This window comes from Ziziphus jujuba, chromosome 8 (genome assembly GCF_031755915.1).
Source record: "Ziziphus jujuba cultivar Dongzao chromosome 8, ASM3175591v1".
Taxonomy (NCBI): Eukaryota; Viridiplantae; Streptophyta; class Magnoliopsida; order Rosales; family Rhamnaceae; genus Ziziphus; species Ziziphus jujuba.
The window spans coordinates 1,084,369-1,106,777 of NC_083386.1; the positions used below are offsets into that span (position 1 = coordinate 1,084,369).

At 33.6% G+C, this 22,409-nt stretch overlaps 2 protein-coding genes across 5 annotated transcripts; one reads left to right on the plus strand and one right to left on the minus strand.

The window, feature by feature from the left end:
• Nucleotides 1-3,174: 3,174 nt before the first annotated feature.
• Nucleotides 3,175-10,621, plus strand: LOC107424242 (uncharacterized). 2 transcript variants are annotated; one of them, XM_048470307.2, is made up of 22 exons: nt 3,175-3,748; nt 4,023-4,172; nt 4,544-4,623; nt 4,781-4,867; nt 4,986-5,036; nt 5,123-5,240; nt 5,321-5,377; nt 5,475-5,539; nt 5,720-5,803; nt 5,891-5,941; nt 6,049-6,111; nt 6,208-6,254; nt 6,419-6,488; nt 6,580-6,642; nt 8,195-8,284; nt 8,358-8,396; nt 8,488-8,715; nt 8,808-8,893; nt 9,091-9,139; nt 9,239-9,319; nt 9,463-9,556; nt 10,051-10,621. In XM_048470307.2, exons 2-22 carry the CDS (start codon nt 4,055-4,057, stop codon nt 10,239-10,241), a joined length of 1,812 nt encoding a protein of 603 aa, XP_048326264.2. In that variant the 5' UTR covers nt 3,175-3,748; nt 4,023-4,054; the 3' UTR covers nt 10,242-10,621. The 2 variants fall into 2 exon arrangements, with proteins under 2 accessions (XP_048326264.2, XP_024934789.2); XM_025079021.3 differs by lacking the exon at nt 3,175-3,748 and having other exon boundaries at nt 4,061-4,201.
• A 1,487-nt stretch (nt 10,622-12,108) lies between these two features.
• On the minus strand, nt 12,109-22,098 carry LOC107424717 (zinc finger CCCH domain-containing protein 37). Of its 3 annotated transcripts, XR_007239549.2 has the most exons (13): nt 21,717-22,098; nt 19,764-20,011; nt 18,079-18,138; nt 17,667-17,741; nt 17,513-17,575; nt 17,197-17,409; nt 16,111-16,148; nt 15,757-15,803; nt 15,520-15,647; nt 14,994-15,044; nt 13,612-13,758; nt 12,730-13,246; nt 12,340-12,483 (listed from the first exon to the last, which is right to left on the minus strand). XR_007239549.2 is itself a non-coding variant. In XM_016034577.4 (12 exons), exons 1-12 carry the CDS (start codon nt 21,979-21,981, stop codon nt 12,295-12,297), a joined length of 1,524 nt encoding a protein of 507 aa, XP_015890063.2. In that variant the 5' UTR covers nt 21,982-22,096; the 3' UTR covers nt 12,109-12,294. The 3 variants fall into 3 exon arrangements, 2 of the variants coding, with proteins under 2 accessions (XP_015890063.2, XP_060675517.1); XM_016034577.4 differs by lacking the exon at nt 12,730-13,246 and having other exon boundaries at nt 12,109-12,483; nt 21,717-22,096; XM_060819534.1 differs by lacking the exons at nt 12,730-13,246; nt 18,079-18,138 and having other exon boundaries at nt 12,109-12,483; nt 21,717-22,097.
• Nucleotides 22,099-22,409: the final 311 nt, after the last annotated feature.

Below are 22,409 nucleotides of genomic sequence, written 5' to 3' on the forward strand. Positions count from 1 at the left end.
TGTAAGGTATTCTTCATACATGGAAAGACCAATTACTTGAACAAAAGCTCCCTCAACATGCCAAAACCAACCAGTTTCTACTCAAATACCATGAAACTATAAGCCATTGGAGAAAACAAAATCATTAGAAAGAAATACTCCCAAGCTACAAGTATTAAACAATTTTGAGAATGGACTATGGAAAGGAAAATACTATAGTATATATATGATATTGGTAATGAGATCATATGATTGGGGCCGTCCATATCATGGTGTTGGTATGGATGATTTGGATTTATATGGATGCATATAATTAGTTAATACTATATAATATAAGATGCTGCTCATTGAGGATGTATGGATGCACACATACAACTTATTCATCAAAAACATAAAATATGGACTTTATACATGCGTACAAAGGATGGAGATCTAAGTTACAAAACGCGCAAACTCGAGAAGAAATTGTAGAGTAGTTGGTTAATTTCATTATTTTATAATTTCTTTAATAGTTTTTATCTACTTCAGGCTTTGTTTTGTCATCTTTGACATCATGAAACCATAGATCCAAAATCTTTAAAAGTTTTCGCAAAGATAAAATCCCTAAATTAAGAAGTCAACAATGATTATAATAAATAGCAAAATCTAACCTAGGATTAGCCGCCATATATTGGAAGAAGATGCTAGCAGTGGGGTAGATGAAGGTACCAACAGTCACTTGCCAAAGCAACCATCATGGCTACAGATAGGTGGAAAACAAAACTTTGCCGGTGTTTTTTTTTGCTACTGTCCAAGTGTTTCTTAATTGTACTCGTTAAATGTGTTTTATAATTCTTTTAAATTTATTATTAATGATGTATAAATATTTTTAATCAATATGGCTGCCATGTATGATATCTTTATTATAGTGTCCTCATTGTGTCTTCACTGTATCAAATCTGTACATATGGTTTTGATATTATAAAAGATTTATGGAAAACAATTGTAAGGGACGACTATCAACAATCATCAAATTATGAAGATTATATAAATCTGATATTTATAGATGTTTTTCCTCACAATCCCTTTTCATAAATCTCTTTTTTATATACATTCAAGAATAAGTGATTCTTGGAATTCCCATTGAGTTAATTTATGCTGTATCAAGTTTCAAAGACACTGACGGGCCTTATGTAAACCAATTTCTCCATCCCATTTCTTTGTCAAATCTTAGATAGGCTTTTCAAGCTAACAGAAGCTCAAAACACCATCTACAGATTTCCTTGTGTTGGAGTGAACATAAATGATGAATTTGGAAGTGATCAAAATACAACATCTGATCTCTCCTTTAAAGAAGACAAACCCAACTGAGAATTTTCTTTATTGATGATCCCTTTTGTTTGGTTTCTAGCTAGCTAGCATCCTTCAATCGATCAACATTGACACTACCTATCTTTTGATTTTAAGTGGGTTATTATATTTCCCAACTATTTGTGGTTAATAAAAATTTGTGGAATTTTGTTTGTTTACTAAATCTACAATATTGTAGACTTTTGGTTGCTTTTGGGAATTTTTGGTGTTTTAATATCAATTTGGGGCTTCTTTTGAGATGAGATATTTTCGGATCCTTTTACTAAAAAGTCGCGTCAATTTTGTTGTGGACAATATGAAATAGTGATGGTATTCATCAAAATAATAATAATATTAGAGGTATTGACTATATTTATCAAGATATATGTCAAATATTATATGTCAATATTTTATTTGTTAATATATTAATATGATTTAGTTATGGATTAGTGAATGTTTAAGGGATTATTATAACAAAACATAAACCAATAAAATATTTATAGTGTTTGGTATACAGTTTAGTAGATTTTAGGTGATAGCTTTAGCATTACTAAAAAATAATGGTCATCCATTTTTTTCCCATTTCAAAATTAGAATGAATTTTGTGTGTATGTGTGTGTGTATATATATATATATAATTGAGATTTTCTTGGTGGTTATGATGAAAATATTATTATGGGAGACATCGTCCGTTATTTGATGGGTAACATTCATTCACAACCATCAATTTACATAACTACTATAGATTTGAAAATTATGGATAGTTGTTGCTTACCATGTGGTGCTTGACTTTATCCATAGTAATAGCTATATATATATATATATATATATGACCAAGCTCAAGCTAAGTTTAAATTCGAGACTTCGTACAAACAAACATCACATATGTTGCATGATAATTTTCTCCCATAACATATTACTACGGAATATTGATCCAAATAAAATTCTAAACTTAAAAATATAATATGAACCAGATTGAATATATATATATATATATATATATTTTGGTAAATTTGGTGGTTATGATATTATACATGCATGTTGACTTTCAAATTACCAAAATGCATGTAAACGCACAAATAATTTGTTTGCTAAGAGTAAATAATGCGCTCTGTCCTGGTTATATATATAATCATGGCATGAGGCCCAATGACATCACGCGGAGTGCACGTGATGTTGACCAAAGAATATTAAGAGTCTAGAGGGATACAATTTGAGTTAGACAGTTTGACTAGATAAAAGATTATTTATTTATTTATGTATATATTTTTGAAAAAAGATAAAAGATTATTTATTTAGGAGAAAAAAAAAAAAAGCTACCAAAGAATCCAAGGGTCCAACAGTCCAATGAAATAAGCATTTCAAAGATAAAAAGTATTAAGATGTAACCTAAGTAAGGGATAATGTAGAATATTAAAGAGAAGATGAGCATATTCAATATTCAAACCCAAAGTAGAAGTGAGTCCTTGGGATGATGGGATTAATTATTTGGCGAGATTCATCTTCTACATAGTCATGTATATAACTTATTAATAATTTATAATTATATGATGATGACGATGCGATTTTGCATTTATTACTGCCTCAATAGTGAATTGTGGTCCTCCTGACTCCTGACCGGCCACCGGGAACATGCGTTACTTTGCCTCGTCATTTACAGTTAAAGAAAAAAAAAAAAAAATGTATTGGTGTGAAATTGAATGAATCAATTGACTCAAAGTCATAACCATTAAAATATCTTCCTTTTGTTGGCAAATAATAATAATAATAATAATAATAAATAAAAAAATCTTCCTTTACTTTTCTATTTTTCCCTTTACATTTGATTCCTCATTCCTCAAAACTCCAAAAATCAAGTCCTTTCTAATACATTCCCACCTCATTCAGAGCAAAATAAAAGTATATCTATATATATTTATATTATATACCGCTTCTGATGAAACCCTAGGAAGCGTTACAAGTGTGAACAAAAAAAGAATATTAGGAAAAACCCAAAAAAATAAAATAAAAAATCTTGGAAATGCCTAAAAATCAAATGGGTTTTGTATGGGTTTCTCAAGTTAAAAGGGTGAGGAAAGAAAGGAGTCTGCGTACTTGGACACCCGCCGCCTGACTGAAACAAAGAGGCAACGAAAGTGAAAGTCATTGGCCTTCGGCTTTGGGTCTATCTCCTATTCCAAAGTCCTCCTTTCTCTCGCTTTTATTTTTCCCCCCTCATCTTCTGAAATCTCTCATACTTAGCTTCATTGGTCTCTGTCCCGATATACTTTGTTTTCGTTTGCTTTTTGCCTTTGGCTCTGTCTTTGTGTTGCTCGGTAGACGTACTTGGACTTGACCCAGTATTGTGATCTGTGAACTCACAGCTCACAGAAAACAAGCAAGCAAGAAAGAAGCTGAGGAGGGACCGGAAGGCTTTGGAAAGACCGTCATTGTCAACAAGGTTTGGTTTTCTCTTTGCTCTTCTCTCTTTTTTCTATGTATCAAATAATATCTCTGTCCCTATTCATCATTTCTGCCACTGGTTTCCCACGCTTACTCTTATATCGTTTTTTTGTTGAAAGTCTTTGGTTTAATCAGAACAAGGACCTACTTGGGTCTTACTCTTAACTACTACTAATGCTAGTGTGAATACTTCCCACCATTATTATCAGTTAACATTTTTCTTTTTTTACATAACAACTGTAACATTGGGTTTGCCTTGTATTGGATAGCAGAAGTCAGAAGAGCTCTGTTTCTGTGTTCCAAAATGAAGTACGTCTTGGTGACTGGTGGTGTTGTTAGCGGACTCGGCAAAGGGGTCACTGCTAGTAGTATCGGAGTTCTGCTTAAGGCTTGTGGTCTACGCGTTACTTCTATCAAGATTGGTATCATTCGTTTATTTATTTATTTATTTGTAAGTAAAAGTCTATTTCTTTTAATTTGGATGGTTGGCAAGGTATTGCCTTTGTTTTAGCTTTTGCCTTTAGATTTCCTAACGGCTAATAATAGAAAAGGACAATAATTTTAAATCAAATTTTAACCAGGTATGATCATCTTGGTGTATACTTTCATTATTCTTCAGAAACATGCATTTGTTAGCTCCTTTTTACTTTATAGTTTTTGGATATAGTTTTGATTAGCACCATGGGTATTCTCAGATAGAGAGATGTGTTAGTCAGTCTTATTTCACTGCAGCCTTATCCTTGACTGTGGTGATCGGTACTTATTGTACTCTATAATCTATCCATGTATGCAGATCCTTACCTGAACACAGATGCAGGGACAATGTCTCCTTTTGAGCATGGAGAGGTGTTTGTGTTAGATGACGGTGGTGAGGTAAATTTCCAAATAAGTGGAGATATTGTTGTGCGCTATTACCTGTTTTTCGTGACTATTATACTTGTTTATAAAAAGGGTGAATTTTTATTTTTTTTTATTTTTTTTTAAATCAATGTTACAGGAACAAATAATGACTGATTTTTTGTGTTTCTAGGTTGACCTTGACCTTGGAAACTATGAGCGGTTTCTAGACATCACGCTAACCTGTGACAACAATATCACGACTGGGAAAATATATCAGGTTATTTGATTGTCCCTTTTCTGGTTGAGAGGTACATTTAATGAATGATTAATATCAGGAATAAAGGTGAAGTATATTAATTGGCTTCTCTTCAATTCTTGTCTTGATTGGTTTACAGTCTGTTATTAACAAAGAGAGAAAAGGAGATTATCTTGGAAAAACTGTTCAGGTAATGATTTTATTATGGATCTGTACCCAACGATACAGACGATGTTATGGTTGACTGAATTTTGTTTCCCCTTTTCTATCCAAAAGGTTGTTCCACACATTACCGATGCGATCCAAGAGTGGATAGAGCGTGTTGCAATTGTACCTGTGGATGGGAAAGAAGGTCCAGCAGATGTTTGTGTCATTGAATTGGGTGGAACTATAGGTACATTAGTATCTTTTTACATGCTTTAACATGAAGCATTTTCTTGTTTCTGAATGTTTGAAACTGACTTATTGGTGCAGGGGACATTGAATCTATGCCATTTATTGAAGCACTTGGTCAATTTTCATATCGCGTAGGTAAGGATGATATCTAGGGTGCCTTTATATCCTAAATTTGTCTGAATAAATTCTTTAAGTAAACCAGTTTCTAATACCAAAGATTTTCTTCTATTAGGCCCTGGAAATTTCTGCTTGATACATGTCAGCCTGGTTCCTGTTCTCAATGTTGTTGGTGAGCAGGTACTACCATGGACAATATTTGTTAATGCAACTATCTATATATACATTATGTATTATGATACCAGATCTAGATATCATTATAGATGACCTCTTCATAAAATGTAGCTTTATGTGTGTTGTTGACATATACCCAGTCGCTCACCTGCTCTAATTAACTTTTTTTGTTCAAATATTTAATAGAAAACCAAGCCTACCCAACACAGTGTTCGAGGACTTAGAGGGTTGGGTTTGACACCTAATATTCTAGCTTGTCGCAGTACAAAGGTCTTCTCTCCTTTCCTCCCAAACTTCTTTCACAGATTACATATTGCAGCAATGATGTCAAATTATTGATATATTTGTCTCTAACAGGCACTTGATGAGAATGTGAAGGGGAAACTTGCTCAGTTTTGCCATGTGCCGGTACCATAACATAAAATATGGATACTGATATTTTTCCCCTTTTCTTCTACTAACTCGTTTGGTGTTATCACTTATCATAAAATTCAAATGTATAACATTTTTTACAGGCTGAAAACATTTTCACCCTCTATGATGTTCCAAACATTTGGCATATTCCTTTGCTTTTAAGAGTAAGTAATTTTTTAGTACTTTGGAAATTTTATGTCACTGTTTGTGTTTCTGCAATAACTTGAAAATTCATTTCTTCCCTTTCCTGTCACAAATAGGATCAGAAGGCACATAAAGCGATCCTGAAAGGACTGAACCTCCTAGGGTTTGTCTTATATTCTTACTCTCTGTTTGCTCGAAACAGCTTATCTTATTTTATCGCTTGGTTGCTGTCTCCTTTCTAGTGTTTTTACTGTTTCCAATGAGTTCTATGCTGCAGCTGCTGATGGTTTGTCGTTCTTTATATCTTTATATTTCCTTAATATGTAGTGTTGCTAGAGAGCCTTATTTGGAGGAGTGGACTGCAAGAACAAAAATTTGTGACACGTTGCATGATACTGTGAGTTTCAAGTTGTTTTCAGAATAGGATTTGAGATTATTTTCTCTCTGCAATATTGTTATCATGCTTTTAACTGTTATTAACATAACAGGTTAGAATTGCAATGGTTGGAAAATACACTGGTCTTTCAGATTCTTACCTCTCAGTTCTGAAGGTAAATTTCTTTATGAATCAAAACTATGCCACTCTAATGGAAATTTCTAGTCATCTCATCTTTTGTTTGGTGGTATTTGTTTTCTTTATTTATTGCCACCTACATTAGTTTTGGTCTGCCCTAGTAGACTTATTTTCCTCTCAAGGAAATTCTGCTTTATATTCTGGGGACAATATAAGTAGTGAATGAAAGTTGCTTGTGTTTTCTTCACCTCAAGTTAATTAGTTAAATATTCATTTATATTCATTTTGATGTATCTGCTATCGTGATTTCTTTGTCTAGTTAAAGTAAAGTGCTACCTACATTCACCAAAAAATAAATAAATAAATAAAATTAAAATTAAAATTAAATAGTCAAAGTGCTTTCTACAATGCCTTTCTTCTATTATAATTATTATTATGTGATCCTGCTGATGTTATTTATTTTCTTTTTGTGGACTTCCATTATATGAGCAAGTGTAAAATCAAATTGAAGTTTCTGATGCTTATTGGATGCCTTCCTTCCTTCTCATTTCTCTTTGGTTTTAGTTGAGTGGTACCTTTTGCTTCTTTCTTCCCATTGTTTTGGGGGCAATTTTTAATTAATGAACTTAAATATATGATCTAGACCCACTCGTTTGATGCCCTAAAAAAACCCTTAAGATGGCCTTTGTCCACTTAAGTACATACTTGCTTTTCATTGTTATTGTTGCTGAAATTGTCTATAGCGGTAAGATTTATCTATGTGATCATATGAGTGAGCCTTCCTTGGCTTTCATTTTTGGTGTCTCATTTTTAACTGTGGCTAGATTATTCCATTTAAGTTTCTTAGGCTGGTGCTCACTCAATATGAATTCGTTCCAGTTTGCAAGAAATGGAGTGTCAACATCACTGTGGCTTGATTGTTTTATTTTAGTTTATTAGGCTGGTGCTCACATAATATGAAGTCATATCTGTGTGCAAGAAATGGAATCAACATCCAAAAGAGTAGCATCCAACAGAATAGCAATTAATCATTCCCTTTATTTTTTTTATTTGTTTATTTTTTCTCAATAGAGGCTAAAATCAAATTTGTCGGCATTAGTTTTCTATTCAATGAAACAAGAGCCTTTTAATAATTATTTGGGTGAACCATATATCAACTATTTATGCTTGAATACTGCATACAAATAGTTTTGAGGATTTACTTTACCATCTTTTAGTGTATAGACTTGGCAAGTGCCAATTGTCAGTGTGGAAGAATAGCTCCTATCCTGATTTAATGTCTATACACCACGTCAAGATATTTGGTTGCGCAAGATAAGTAAGGTATTTAGTAGTACTGTACTGATTAGTGGCTAGTTCGTTAGGCATTGAAAACTCAATCATAAAGGGCTATGACTTAGTTGAATTGTTTATCAACTCATCTGAGTTACCTCTTTATCTCCTCAACCTTCCAATAAATAATGTATTGATGCCAGCAGCAGCTCTTAAATTTTTTTCCTTTTTTATTTATTTATTTTGTAAGAAATTACAACCTTTTAGTTTCTAGTAAATTATGAGATCAGATGCTAATGTCTAATTTCTTTTGCCAGGCTCTTTTGCATGCTTCAGTTGCTTGTCGCCGGAAGCTTGTTTTAGACTGGGTTCCAGCAGGTGACCTTGAAGATATTACCGCTCAAGAGGTGAGAACTAAATTTAACTTGCTATGCTATGCATACTTTTTGATATAATGTTTACTAATTTTAATGCTGGCAGGCCCCTAATGTCCATAAAGCTGCATGGGATCTTTTGAAGGTGATTATACTTTAAAATTATGATTAGTTTTTCTTGGTTGTATATTATGAATTATATTCTTCAATGATCTCCTGAACAATATTTGTTTCAGGGTGCCGATGGCATTCTAGTTCCAGGAGGATTTGGTGATAGAGGAGTGCAAGGGAAAATTCTTGCAGCAAAGTATGCACGAGAGAATAATGTCCCATTCCTAGGAATTTGCCTGGGGATGCAAATTGCTGTCATTGAGTTTTCGAGATCTGTTCTTAATTTGTTAGATGCCAACAGCACAGAGTTTGATCCCAAAACCACAAGTCCTTGTGTAATTTTTATGCCAGAGGTAAGCAATCCTAAATGAATTCTTGACCAAGCTAATCCTGTAATAATTATTTTCCATTGATCTTTTTAAGCTAATTTTAATTTTCTTAGCAGGGTTCAAAAACTCATATGGGAGGAACAATGCGTCTGGGATCAAGGAGGACTTACTTCAAGGTTACTGACTGCAAATCCGCAAAGTTGTAAGGACTTCAATTATGTAGCTTCAAACAATATATGGCTCCCTTAATGGGATAGTACAATGAATTTTCTTTTGCTTGATGGTTGATATTTTTTTCCCAATAAGCAATGTGCTGTCAATTTCAAAATTAGAAAGGATAAGTGCATGATTGGATTTTTGAATTTTTCTCATCCCAATGGCCTGGGATTATGTTTTCAGGTATGGCTGTGTCAGTTATGTTGATGAGCGACACCGGCACAGATATGAGGTAACATTTTCTTTGTCGTCAGTAAATGCATGCAATTGGTATATAAAAGATGTATATTCTGAGTAGCAGTCACTAGAAGAAATTGTTCATGGTGTGCAGGTTAATCCTGATATGATATCGCAACTTGAGAATGCTGGCTTATCATTTGTTGGCCGAGATGAGTCTGGTCGGCGGATGGAGGTATCCATTTTTTGCAGTATAATTCATGCTGCATGAAACCCAGTTATTTAAGCTTGAACCTATTTAAAAATCCTTCACCTGTTGCCTTATTTGTTATCTGGCTTCTTGTAATCATTGACATTTCAATGACATAATGATTGCAGATTGTTGAGCTGCCAGCTCATCCATACTTTGTGGGTGTTCAGTTCCATCCAGAGTTTAAGTCAAGACCCGGAAAACCTTCTGCACTGTTCTTAGGTATGTCTTTCAGTGGGTGCAGATTCTGGTGACTGTTTCTTTGATCTGGCTGTTTGCCATGCTCTATTATGAACTTGACAATAGCTGTTTATATATTATATGATGTTATGTTGGCAAGTAATAGTCAGGGTCAGGATTATACTTGAACAGTTTTTAATGCATTTACCAATAAATTATTTTTAGGGCATCGTGTGAATCCTCTTCTATAACTTGAAGTGCAATGTGATAAATTAACTTTTTAAGATTTCATATATGGTTGCAGATCCTAATTTCATGTTTTTCTTTGTCTTAGTTTGAATATATCCATAAGTATTGATCAGTCATGTTGTTTCCATGATAAGGAAAAAGTGCTAACAAAGAGTTGGGTGTGTATTTTTGTGGTTATATCATTTCTGTTTGATCTGATAGTATACATGTAATCCTATGACTTTTAAGTGTCATGCCATTGCAATTAAATTGTCTAGCTGATATGGTTATGTGCTGTGTGTTTACAGGACTTATAGCGGCATCATGTGGACACCTGGAGACAATACTGCAAAATAACGGTCATGTGAGCAAGAATATTAGCAATGGAATAAGCAATGGACACTCAATGGTGAAAATCCACCGCAACGGAAACACTTTCAAGGCTTTCAATGGGTCAGTAAATGGTGTGTATAGCAATGGTAATAGCATGCACCGGTGAGAAATCAGAGATTATCTCATGGTATTTTTTCCTGGAAGCTGGCTTGTAGCCGTCGGTTCTGTCTGTACAGTTGTTGAGTATGGGTAGATGGTATAGCGCACAGGAACTTCTCTTCAGGATGAAGCTGGATTTTGAGTCATTTAAGGCACAGCTTGTTTTTCCATGAAGATTTGGCTGAAAGTGTGGAATTACTCCTTTTGGACTGAGTTTTTGTTTTCTTCTCTTTACCCAAAAAACATGCGAGGATCATTTGACTTTTGGCCGGCCTTGGAGGAAAGAAACAATGTCTACAATCTATATTTTCAGCGTATGTTCTAAAGAACAATTATTTTGCTTGCTCTTCATATGGTAAATAAATGCTTTTTCACTACATTTAGTCATGACCCCTAAAAGTCTAGATCTGTATTTTATTGAGCGCCATTTTTAGTACTTTTAAAACTCTAATGGCCACATGTTTTGCTCATTATAACCGTCCTCACAGAATGCGTACAGTGGATTCTGTAGAATGAGACTAAAATATACGCTAGTACTAGACCACCTACTTGCAATAGAGTAGCATACAACTTAGCATTTGGTCTTGGAAGAAGTTCTTGCGTGCTCCTTACAATTATAGGTCATTACATTTCTTTCTTTCCTCATGCCTACAGAACTCTTCTCAACAAAATATACTATTATTAAAACAAAAATCTTTTTAACATTTAGGCGAAGGATGATCTTTGAAAAAAAAACAAACCTACAACTATTCCAATTTTCTAGCAGGAAAAAATTGCTTCTAGGTTCCTATGAAGTTTGTACTTAATGAAATTATTTTAGAGATGACAATTTCAAAATTTTACTTGTTTCTGAAACTAACATTTTATTTTGGAAAAAAAAAATGCCACTCTAAAGTTTTTTTTGTTCTAAATAACAAATTAACTTATACAATATAAAAAATTAATTTTTTTAAAGACAGATATTGTATATATCAATTTTTTTCTTATTAGAACATCTTAATAAAACTTTCGTATGTTAACGTGCCCTACTAAAAATAGAGGTATATTTTAAAATAGCCGTATATCTATAATTAGATACACTTGAATCTGCAAAAAAAAAAATTTATCAAGCCATCCTGATAAAAAGATTCATATATATATATATATATATAGACATGACAATTCTACTAGTAGAACATCTTGATGAAATTATTGTACGAATTCAAATATATTATTTCAAAGATTGGCTTGAATCCACATGATAAATCCACATGCTATCTCATGACACTAATAACAATTCTACTATGAAGACATCCTGATGGAATTATCATACAGATTCAAATGTTTTCTTTTAAATATATGCAACTATTTAAAATATGTTTATATTTTTTTGAATCCACATAATAAATTTATCAAGACATCTTGATTGTAAATTAACACACACACATATATATAGGCGTGATTTTCATTTTCAAGTCATCTTGATTGTAAATTAACACACACACACACACATATATATATATATATATATATATATATATGTATAGGCGTGATTTTCATTTTCAAGTCATCTTAGTTGTAAATTGACATATAAATATATATATATATATATATATATATATAAGGAGGCGTGATTTTCATTTTCAAGTCATTTTAATTTTTCTGGGGAAGGCCATGGCCTTTTCTTTTAGCCAGCCCTGCGAACCAGGCAAGCAAGTCATTTTACCCTTCAAAAAAACTGAATTCAGCCAATCATAAAATAAACGAAACTGAAAAACCATAAATAAATAAAATAAAAAGAATAAAAAATAAAAAACAAAAACAAAAACAAAAAATCCACCAATGGCAACAACAGCATAACCAATCCTAAAAAACAGGGTAAATGCAAGCTGAAATACAGTGAAACAGCTCCCTTTGGCCAAACTCTGCTATTAGCATTAGACAACTGAGAAATAGAGTAATACAGATTTCCCTGATTGGACCAAAAGCATACAAGGTCCTGTATCAGAGATGCTCTGGAAACAGAAATTGAAAATAGAATCATGCCAAACAACATCCTAACTACTCATGCCAGAGGGACCTCACTGCGCCTGTTCCTGGATGGATTCACTGCCTTTCTCCTCTTCATTCGCCTCGCCCCCAGCAGCTGTAGATGTCCCTTGTGACGTTGCCATTGCCATTGCTTCACCAGGAGGTGGGTGATCAAACTTGCAGGTTGCACCGTACTTGCATGTTCCGGTTTTCATATAATATGGACAGATTATAGAACCCTGTCAAAACATTCCACCGTCGTTAATATTCCCTACACCATGCCATCGTATTAATTGCTAGATATACATCTTAAACCATATCATAAGCCCAATAAGACAAATCATATGATTTAAAACAATAAAAAAATCAGTTGTCACCTCAGAGATGAGGCACATTCAATTACATTTCCTACCATGTATATTTCTTCCTAGTTTATTACAATAGTAGTGCCAAACTGCCACTGTTCAAAAGCAAAGTGAATCAACCTGTTCAAAAAGAAACTTAAAACAGTCCAAGAGTTCTAGAAATATCAGTGCATCCAGCTGATTTTCTCTACTTCACCCATCCGTTGAGAAGTTGAAGGACAAAGCAAGTGTCCAGAATGCATTCTTAAATCCTCCTAAAGCACCTAAGTACTGTAACAGAACAGATTCCAAAGTGCATGAAAGATGGCGGTCAAACATGAGCCAAGCATACCACAGTCGCCATGCACTATACATGGGTAAAATCTTGCATTGCTTTCACATATTACCAGGCTGCTGGAATCTGAAAATACCCAAACGCCATGCCTCCAGAAAATATTTGTGGCATACTTCTTAAAGATCTGTCATGGATTTTTGTACCCAACCCTGGTAGCTCACATGAGCACTAAGACAATTACACCAGAACATCACTAGCTTTGCTGAAACGGCCAAAATGGAGTCCGAGCAAACAAAATTGATTTCAGATGAAGACAAAAAAGATCCGCCTGATGTGCCTTAGAAACACAACCTAACTGTTGATCTGTATTTTTGGGTGAAAAAAGGCAAACTTATTGATTCATACAGAAATGAAATTATTGTCCCATTTTAAGAGTCAATATATGGAGAGACATAAACAAACTTCACCCAAGAAAAAATTGCTAAACAATTAGAAAGCAAAAAGAATTTACTCTCCCACCTCCCTCTCTCTTCCCTCCTTCCCTCAATTAGAAAAGGGAAAGAATTCAAATACAAGATCATATACATTTAGGCTCTAATACCATGCTAAAGTAAAATCAATCAGAAAAGGCTAAGCTCTTAAGAGGTGGATATGTAAATCAACTTAAACAACCACAAATTAACAATTAATACCACACCAAAGAATCCTTTGAATGAACTAATGCATACCTCTCTACGAGGAAGTCCAGCGAGAGTTAGTTTTGTGGTTTCTTGTTGAACTTGACTTGCTGTTGACAATGTTGGTGCTGACCGATCAATAGGATGATGGTATTTGCATCGTTCACCAAACTTACATTCGCCGGTCTTCATATAGTACTAAAAACATAGACAAAATAAGAATCAAATACTTAATAGGGGAAGACAATCAAAAAAATCAATTGACAGGGCAAACCCTATTCAAACCAAGCAGTTTGAGTTCAGTCAGAAGGGGTAATTGGTTTGAGTTGTATGAGAAAATTATAAAACAAAACTGGATTGAAGTGATTAAAGGTATAAGAGAAAGATAACTGAACTCAACCAAACACTGATTATAATAAATTATATATTTTCTAAAACTTGTGCATGCATAAATCTGACTTTATTAAGCGAATTATACAGTCATGATAATTTCAACTATACATTCGTTTGGTTTTAGATGTATAATAGGTTGGTTTGTTAGATTTTAAAATCAACCTACTGCAATTGTTTTGGCAGGGACAAGACAAAATATAGTAAAGAAGAATAATAAGATTGAAAAATGAAAAATAAAAATAAAAAAAGCATCTGCATATCTGCCCTGTCTTCTCTCTTTCCTAATCTCATTCCTCAAATGTTACAAATAATTAGTATACAAGAAAAATATACTAAACTATAAATTAAAGACAAACTTCTAATAGAAAATCATAAATATATAAACAACAAATATGAGTATCCTAGAAAAAAGTATGCTACCAAATCTTTTGAGAGTGAAGGTCCAAACTTTATTTTCTAGGATCAACAAGAGTGAACAACAAAAAGAAGATTCAATAGGACAAGAGATTATGCTACCAAATCTTTTGTGAGTGAAGGTACAAACTTTATTTTCTAGGATCAACAAGAGTGAACAACAAAAAGAAGATTCGATAGGACAAGAGATTAATTTATTTAACAACAGGGTTATTGGATGGTTAGTCCCTAAAGTATACACATGGTTACACTTTGGTTCCTGAACTTTCTTTTTGAAGCTCTGATCATTATACTTCAGTTTTTGATACACTTTAGTCCCTAAATTATTTTGTCTACTTTTTAGCAGTTTTGATACATGCAGTATACTTTATGCAATACGCAGGCATCTTGTTTTTACAATTTCAATGTTTCCTTACTATAATGAGTGTACTGCATGTCTTAAAACTGCTAAACATTAGATCGTTAGTTTAATAACCAATGTGTATCCAAAAATGAAATTTAAAGACCAAAGTGCCAACCAAAAAAGTTTAAGGACCAAAGTGCAACCATGGACATGGTTCCAGGACTAACAATACCAATAACCCTTAACTAAACACACATATAAGTAAATTTTAATAGATGCATACATCACATTCAATCTGTCCAGGTCGTTGAGGATAGATAGTTGCCACTCCCACCTGCAACAGACAACACATTATGTATCACTTACAAAAGGGTAAATGAAATCTCACAAAACCCACAATACAATGAGAAACCAAGTAAAACATTAAGAAGACTTATCCCTTTCCAATTCCAAAATAGTAATTATGTGCTTTTAAGGCAGAAAAACAAAAATTAAAAATTAAAATTTTAAAATTTTAAGAAAAATTAAAAATTGAAAATTGAAAAAGAATGCAACATTTACACAATGTTTTAAAAAATTATTGATGTACAAACAATGAGAGAAAACCGCCAAGTGTTAGGCATTGCACAAAACTAGATTATCGGCTTAGAGGAATTAAATGAACAACAATAGTGAGGTGGGTGGGTGTGTGTGTGTGAGAGGGAGGGAGAGAGAGAGAGAGAGTTAATATATTCCAACTATAGTACTTTACATGAAAATACAACCATAACAAGAAAGAGACTGGATAACCTAATAATATCCAAATTTACCGTTGGCTGAGCTAATCTAGGGTCAATGGTCTGATAGAGAGAGGCAACTGGATTAACAGCTCCAATGTTAAGACTAGCAGCTGGAGAGGCTATAATGGTATGGCCAATTGCTGCAGGTGGATGTATTGCTGCACAAACAGCTAGGATTGAGATATTGAACCAATCTTATAAAATACACACTTCAAACTATAGTGCACCGACTCAATTCTAAATAACGAAACAGAATCATGAACCCACCATTTCTATCAGGATGATTGTAGCGGCATGTGGCACCATACTTGCAACTGATTTAAAGAAAAGAGGCAAAAAAATAAAGAAGAAAAAAACAAACCAGAATTTCCAGTCATTTACTGCTTTTACCATAAGCCAATCATAAAAAGAGACATCTACGTATATATACAATTTTACCACAATACACAGGCACGCCCACCATAAGTCAATTGAACGTAATACACAGGTTATATCCAGTGGATTACATGTAATCGGATCATGTAACCCACTAGCCAGTGGGTTACATGTAATTGACTGGGCTCCCACCCATGTATGACAGCAGAACTGTATATATATATATATATACATATATGCATTAACCTGCCAGTTTTCAGGTAGAATGGGCAATCTGGTTCACCCTGTTAAAAGCAGAAGATATGTGATCAATCAAAATGGCATCATGTAGACTAAACAATAAAGAATGTCAACTAAGAACCTGAAGATCAAAACATTTTTTTCTTTTTATGATTGAAAACTTTACTTTCTTGTCGAACAGACAATACACAGAAAAGGAGAGGACACGGAATGACATTCTAAATTAGCAGGAACAATATGAGACCCAGATCAAGACAGAGAATGGGAGGGGGGCAGGAAACGACAGAAGTTAACCCTGACAATGGCAAATCGACCTGATTAATTCCATGGCATGTTCAAGGCCATCCTTGTTTGTATAGCATTGACTAGCAAATTTTACCAGCATGATCTTGGAATGGCTACAGGCCCCATAATCTATACTGCACTAAAAATTTCTAGAGTAAGAATGAGGTGGGATCAAGATTACAACCATCAGGAGAGGATAAGAAAGATCATAGAATCTCAGAGATCCTTAAAATTGTATTAATTTGACCTTTTTCCTTTTCAAGTCATTATTTTGTCTTTCTAGGTCACTTAAACACTGTAGAAAGAAATTTTGGGCCCCTTCAAGATGTTTGTAGGCATCTGTACACCCCCAGTACTTTTTCTTCTATCCAATTATTCCGCCCAGTTTCCCTTCCCCTCATTTTCTATTTGATTTTCTCATACACTTAGGTCTATTTTCTGCACTTCAGTCTTCCTTAACTCTCCTGGCCTGAAGCAGAGAATTTAGAGTTTAAAAGCTATCCTGATTTGTTGGATAGATAGTAAAGAAGTTGTACATGGTTTGATATCCATTTCTAGCCTTTTTTACACAATGTCCAGGATCTTGCTGTCCTACCATCTGATTCTCAAGAATGCCCACCAATCCTAGTTAGAATCATAATTTTGTCACCTTGCTTTTAAATGAAGACAATGAGAAGGATGACAATATGAGCCAGCTTTAAAGAGAATTTATTGTATGCAAAGCAATTTAAATTGCATGCAATATAGTAACCATACTGTATGCTGAAAGGCTCGTTATATACCCACAAACTATCACAACTAAATTACCGGTCTTATAGGAAGTTCTTTAGAATTATAGAATAATGCTGGGGTGAATGCGGCAGAATTATGCACAGCTCCAAATGTGCCTTCTGTATTTAGTGCTACTTCAGTATGTCTGCTAGTTCCATTTTCTTGTCCATTAGAAAGTATTTGGACATCTTTTGGATGATGGAATTTGCAGGTTGCACCAAACTTACAATTTCCAGTCTTCAAGTAGAACTGTTCAAAATTACAAAACGGAGAATAAAATCAACACAAAAATAAAAATAAAAAAGAAGAAAATGGTAATACTGCCACAGAATATTGAAGGAATTTATCTTACTGCACATGGGGGCTCAAATGGCCTCTCAGGTAAGACAGCAACGTCTACATTTTCTAAAGAACCCTGAAACCAGAATGAAGCATTGTAGCCTAAGAGAGCAGAATAGATGCACATGACACTCAAATCTTGAAAATCTGAAGTCACATATACTTACTGCAGTAGTCTTATCCTTTGGATGATTAAACTTGCACCTCAAACCAAATTTGCATCTTTGGGTTTTTATAAAGTACTGTAACACATGAGTGCAAGAGAAGTAATGAAACGCATAAACCAATCTAGAAATCTGAAGAAAGATTAAGAGCTTAAAAAAATAAAAATAAATAAATAAATAAAAATAAAAAAATAAAAAATAAAAAAAATTTAAAACAATAAAAAACAACTTTTCCATAAATTTCTTTTATAAACTAAAAGTAGATAACAATTTCTGAAAGCATTATTAGATTTCTTCAATCCATGGTCATTATCTGAAAAATTATTTCAACAAAAGCTTCCTAAAATCATTTCGTTTTCACCACTTTCTTTCTTAAAAGTCACACTACAGCCTAATATTGTGAAATATTACTTACTGGACAATCGGGTGCTCCTGGTCTCTCAGGAAGGGATTCACTAGTAGCAACAAGTGGAACCTAAAAATAAACAGAAGATCAATTTTTTTTTTTTTTATTTATTTATTTATTTATTTTTTTTTTTTTTTTGTGACATTGCAACAAATCAACAAGGGATGATTCTCTGTGTCATTACATTTTAGCAATTTGGGAACATATAGGAAAATTAATACATATATATGTATATATACACACACACACGAATGAGAAAAACAGCAAACGAAACTGCAGATCTGACCAATGAGACTAAAGATGCAACTTATAGAACTAATGGACGCAAAAGTAAAAGAAAAAATCCTCAATATACGTATTCCAAGTTATCATGCATAAAAGTTATCAGACACTAGGTTCAGCCATTATCAAAATTAGAGCATAGGAACACTTCAGTGTATTTAATGTAGGGAAAATAAACCAGGGAATCATATGCTAATTGACATCCACATATACCAACAAAACAAACTAGGGAACTAAATGATAAATTTAAAAGACATAAACTAACCATATTTCTTACCCTTCATGTTTTCTTACAATAACTGTCCTATACTGATCAATATACACAGCAAAGCATATATCACTATTGAGTAAATGACACTCATATCCTCTTTATCACATGTATACATAGCAAAGAAAAAAAAGGCAATATTATTTCAATAATTTTATAATCTGAATAAAAGCAGCCTTCACAAGTTAAAAGTAACAATTCCAATGGAAGATTTACCTACAATCTAAATATCTTAAGCTACCATCTTTAATCACAATCCATTGATGGATTTGATCAATATTAGCTAGTACCTTGACTTTCCTGTGGTAGTCCATAATAGTTTAGCTTATCTAGAAACGGTTCAAATATAGATCAATATTCCACAAAGTCAAACTAATTTGCAATGATATTTCCAGCATTTTGAACTTGCTCTGACTACAAATATTGTAAGCAGGTACAGAAACAATTATAAAAAGAAACAGTAAGTATTAATCCCTAGAGCCAAGATGGCCCATTACAAGGAGAGGGAGAGAGGGAGAGGGGGAACTCCACACACACACACACACACACAACACACACACACACACACACACACACACACACACACACAACCCAAAAAAAAAAAAAAAACACCCAGTTTAACAGAATTGCAAATACCCAACCAAAGCAAGGAACCAAAAAAGAAGGAAAAAACGCAGAAGAGAGAATAAATAAGAGAACATTACAGATAGATTATCTAAATTCTCTAAAGACCTATCTTTCAAAAATTCCAACCCCATTGACTTACTTGACTGTTACATCATTTGTTCTGCAAAACCAGGTTTTACACATATTGTTTAGCAGGTAAATGTAATACCTATTATTGTTTAGCAGGTAGATAGAAAACAGTAATATATCAAATCTATTATACGGAAAAAATTGGGGGAGAAAAAACAGGGGTAAAAAAATTAAAAGGAGTAGTGGCATAAAATATATGTAGTTACGATCAAGTAATATCCCAAGTGATACCACATAGCTTATAAATATAAGAACAATTATTTGATAAATCGAAGCAATATTTATCCGAAACTAGAATTTAAGAGGAAAAAGTACTATATAATATTATTTATATGTAGATTATAATAATATTACTACCATAGGCATAAATATAATAACAAACAGTCACCTCTTTCCAATCTGGGATTCCACCCTCAGGAACCCAAATAGGATGGTCAAACTTGCAGCTATCTCCAAATTTACAGGTTCTTGTGAGCATATAGTGGGCACAATCCTTCTCTCCTGGCCTCTGAGGATATATAGGCAAATTGCTTGCACTTTCATATCTAGAGCGCTTGGCTAAAGAGTTTGTAGAATACCAAGCTTCACTTTGCCCAATTGTATTATGGACACCCAAAAGAGTCTGATGGTAGAGCACTATAGTACATAGTAGACAAGTATATACATCAAAGCCACAGGAAACATAAATGTTACTATATAAGTACTAGCGCTTAAAAAGTTCTTTTGGATAAGAACATACATATACTAGAAAAGCATAGATAGAATCAAAATAGTACTTATATATTGAGCTCAATGCAGAAGAAATATTAATAATTACTAGCTTTAAAGTAGTTTATAAGAAAAACTATTTTCCTTCTTCTTTGTGTTTCTTTGATGCAAACTACCTTATTTTGATATCATCTTTTATAATTTGTAAAAATACAATATATCACATGTATTTCTCTAGATAGATCAGCATTTAGATGTGCCCCAAAAAATTTGGCACATTTTGTATATTCAGTTTATCTTCTATAAGTAGGTGTCATATTAAATATACAGCCAAAAGATGCAACAAAGAGTGGATAATAATTTAACAACTCAACTACTCTGTCCCTTAGATGTCGTCCACTCGAAAAAAAGAAAAAAGAAAAGAGAGAGAGAGAGAGAGAGAAGTCACATTTAAGCAAGTAAACAAGGATACTTTCTCAAACACTTGGAAAAATATATTCCAATACTCCACTTATTCAATTTTATTTTGTTTATCTATCTAATTTAACAATGTCATCAACAAAAAGTAACCAAAATCTGTTTTTTAAATATTGACAACAAATAAATTATTCAACACCTACACCTACAGTGCAGCTTGTTTGAGGTTTATTAAAGTTAAAGAGTAACTGATTTGCACAATCATATTGGACAATAGTCTAACTAATAGCTGGTTTTAAAATAACAATGTTCTCCTTCTTTTCCAAAGTAATTAGCCGCTTTGTGGAATACTAATACTAAATTCCTTTTACAGTTCTAACATACTATTGAAGGCGGACAATTTATTAAACTATGACACTGTGACTCTAAGTAGTTTCACTTTGCACATGATCTGTTGTACTTGTGGATTGTTGACATGAGTAACTAAAGTTTCCATCAGCTGTTTGGCCATATATTCCGTACTTAAGCATTGAAAAGAAGAAATATCATAAAATCTGTCTCCGAGCGTACCATTATTGATTGTTCACCCATTAGAGAAACAAACGCAATATGCTATTCCAATTTGCTATCGTATTGTATGCACGCGCAACAAAAGTGCAAGTATCATCTTTGGTCAAGCTTTAACTACGGAAGGTCAGATTTATACTAATATAATTACCATGTTAAGTTTCAACATGACCGACAATAAAACATAGAACAGCAAAATGCAGATTAGTTTAGTTATGGAATAGGTAATAACTTTAAACGAAAGGAAGAAGCAATGTCTCAATGCATCAAAAGTCAAATGCACTTTTAGGTTACAGAAGTGTGACTACGAATGAAGGAAGGCACGCTATACGCCATGAGATTAGAATTTAGGATATAGGATAGGAAGTGTTTCACTTGCACTCACTAACGTTTGAAAATGAAAATCAAAATCAGAGTCTTCGTAATAACTAGAGCATCCATCCAGACACTTACACAGAAGATAAAATAAATAAATAAATAAGTAAAAGGCACTCATATGGTGTTGTGGGTGCATAATAGAGGCGAATTTTGGCAAATAATATTATTTTTTATTAAAAAAAAAAATTGGGGTGGGAAGAATGGAATGGATCTTCCCAGGAAGTAAACAGACAAAATAAGAAGCGAAAGTAATAGAAGAAAAGGGAGGAACCTTCAGCAGCAGAGCGTTTGACGCCGGAAAGAAGGGAGTCAGCAGCGGAGGAGTAAGAAGCTAGGGCATCGGCGGTGGTGTGGGTGAGATACATCCGATGGTGATCGGCAAGGGAGTATTTGGAGGAATCTGAGTCAGAGGAGGAAGCAGCAAGGTATCGAAGGGCGGCTTCGGAATACACGCTCGACAGACCACCACCGCCTGTTGCTGTTGCACCAACTGCTCCTGATGCTGCTCCTCCGTACCCGTACAGATGGCTCGCCATCGCCCACTCCTACTACTCCTGATTCAAGCCAGAATGCCAGATTTTAGCTTCTTTTTTTTTTTATGATTTTTAACCAAAACCAACACCAACACCAACACCAATGCATCGCTATCAATTCCTTTCGGCTTTTGTGTCGATGCTCATATACATATTTCATACAATTACGCTGCGGCCCCTTGCTTTTCCCACTTTTATGAAAATGCCTCGCAGGGTACGGTATTCCAAAATTTTTAAAACATCCGAAAATTTAAAAATATATATATATTGAAATTCTAATACAAACTTTTTCACCAAAAATTCAGTCGTTCATATTTAACAAATTTTAAACTCGTCTTTAATTATGAATGTTTTTATTTTTTTTCTTTACAAATTAAATAATAATATACGTGAACAACTAGAAAATAGTTTCACACGAAATTATGTGTTAA

Bases quoted from the DNA above. Each gene is read 5' to 3' on its own strand.
- LOC107424242 (XM_048470307.2), top strand. From the start codon at position 4,055: ATGAAGTACGTCTTGGTGACTGGTGGTGTTGTTAGCGGACTCGGCAAA. The intron at 5,942-6,048 runs GTACCATAACAT...CATTTTTTACAG, and splicing joins CTCAGTTTTGCCATGTGCCG to GCTGAAAACATTTTCACCCT. The intron at 8,894-9,090 runs GTAAGGACTTCA...TTATGTTTTCAG, and splicing joins GACTGCAAATCCGCAAAGTT to GTATGGCTGTGTCAGTTATG.
- LOC107424717 (XM_016034577.4), bottom strand. From the start codon at position 21,981: ATGGCGAGCCATCTGTACGGGTACGGAGGAGCAGCATCAGGAGCAGTT. The intron at 16,149-17,196 runs GTAATTTAGTTG...TGCTTTTAACAG, and splicing joins AAGAACTTCCTATAAGACCG to GGTGAACCAGATTGCCCATT. The intron at 13,759-14,993 runs GTATGCATCTAT...CTATGTTTTTAG, and splicing joins CTGGACAGATTGAATGTGAT to TACTATATGAAGACCGGCGA.